The sequence below is a fragment of the Sinocyclocheilus anshuiensis genome, unplaced genomic scaffold (assembly GCF_001515605.1).
Source record: "Sinocyclocheilus anshuiensis isolate Anshui unplaced genomic scaffold, SAMN03320099.WGS_v1.1 scaffold758, whole genome shotgun sequence".
Lineage (NCBI taxonomy): Eukaryota > Metazoa > Chordata > Actinopteri > Cypriniformes > Cyprinidae > Sinocyclocheilus > Sinocyclocheilus anshuiensis.
In genome coordinates, this window is record NW_015548126.1 from 165,207 (window position 1) to 166,809 (window position 1,603).

The following is a 1,603-nucleotide window of genomic DNA, read 5'->3' on the forward strand; positions in this document are numbered from 1 at the left end:
ACCTCTTGTGGAATGGATAGATTCCATGGATGTTACACTCTTAAAAATAAAAAAGTTTCCAAAAGGTTTTTTTTGTAGCAATTAGGAGAACCATTTTGGGTTCCTCAAAGAATGATCAGTTTTAGCGTAAATTGGACTATTCCACTCTAAAGAACTTTTTGTTCCAATTTTTGTCTCACATTTTTAACCTTTGGGCTACAAACTATAACATATTTACCTTCCATCATAACAAGCAAGCAAGCAAAGATTTCCTTCTAGGATTTTCGGGGTGTTCATACAGTCACTTTTAGACATATTTACTAATTAACTTGCACACTTGCACTTTAAAGATAGGCATGCAAGCAATTTAATACTCTGCTGGATGACTTGGTATGTCATAATAACTGTCTCTGTGTGTGTAAGGTCACAGAAACAGGCCTAACCAGTTTTGATGCTGCAATATACAGGCCACTGAAACCAGTCTCAGTATGTGTTGATTCAATGTGCAGCAGTGCATGTCAACATTTATATGAGCTTTATTTCACATACAGTATTGTTGAGACTTGTAGTCACACATATGAGAAGCTTAGCTGTATATCTGTTTTTGGTTTATCTTTGTCTTTCAGCACTTCCTGTGCAGTTTGGGAAGTGGATATGGTGGGTAGGCCACATACTGTACAGCAGAAGTTACACAGCAAGAACACAAAAGAGACATTTTAAAGAATATTAATATTGTACTTTTCGATACAACAAAAACATACAATGTCCAAGTAAAGTTGCTATTTCTTAAGTTTTTTGCCTTTTATAGTGCTCTTTTTTTTTTTTTTGCTTTAAAGCTGATTTAAAGAGAACACTGAATTAATGTGATTTAATTTTTTTGTTTATTTTATGAATAAATTAAACCAACTGAATTCATGATTCATTCTGAAGGTACTATATTGTAACATTTGCTTGTCAAAGAAACTAAATGTTTACAGTACTTTTGAAGGACAGTCACAGAATACTTGCATTTCTGTTTCAGGGAGGGAACGGGCGTCATGAGCAGGTCACCTTCCTGACGAATGAACAGAAGATGGCGCCGGCACGGAAGACGAGCATTGCCGTGGGGGTCGTCATTGCCCTGTTGGTAGTGGCTGCAGTGGTCGGATTTCTTGTGTGGCTCTTTGTTGGTACAACGATTCACCAATCATATCTAACTTGCTCTTAAAGGATGAAAGTTGCACACCTATGCTGCTGTTTAAACTTTTGGGGTCTCTTATGCTCACTAAGACTGCATTTATCTGATCAAAATACAGTAAAAACAGTAATATTGTGAAATGTTATTACAATTTATAATAACTTTTCTATTTTAAAGGTCTTTTTCTATTTTAAAGGCTTTTTAGATGCTTTTATATAGGCCTAAGTGGTCCCTAGTACTGTGTGTGTGTGTGTGTGTGTGTGTGTGGGTGTGTGTGCGCGTGTGTGCGCGTGCGTGCGTGCGTGCCATTTTACCGAATTGGCGCAAACTGCTGTCCATTGTTGTTTTTAAAAGTATCTTTTTGATTCTTTTAAAAAGTGAAGTTCTTTGTAAATTATGAAACTTTATGTAAAAAAATGTGTCCCACATTTTTCATGTCACTACCGC

General features: G+C 36.2%; 1 protein-coding gene across 3 annotated transcripts in view; it reads left to right on the forward strand.

Moving 5' to 3' along the window:
* st14 (ST14 transmembrane serine protease matriptase) overlaps positions 1-1,603 on the forward strand; it is a 40,627-nt gene that overhangs the window by 13,642 nt on the left and 25,382 nt on the right. For 2 of the 3 annotated variants that reach the window (XM_016507720.1, XM_016507719.1), the window contains one exon: positions 1,001-1,148. In XM_016507720.1, the coding sequence (XP_016363206.1) occupies positions 1,001-1,148 (148 nt within the window). The remainder of the gene's footprint in view (positions 1-1,000; positions 1,149-1,603) is intronic. The other variant, XM_016507721.1, reaches the window with a different exon arrangement.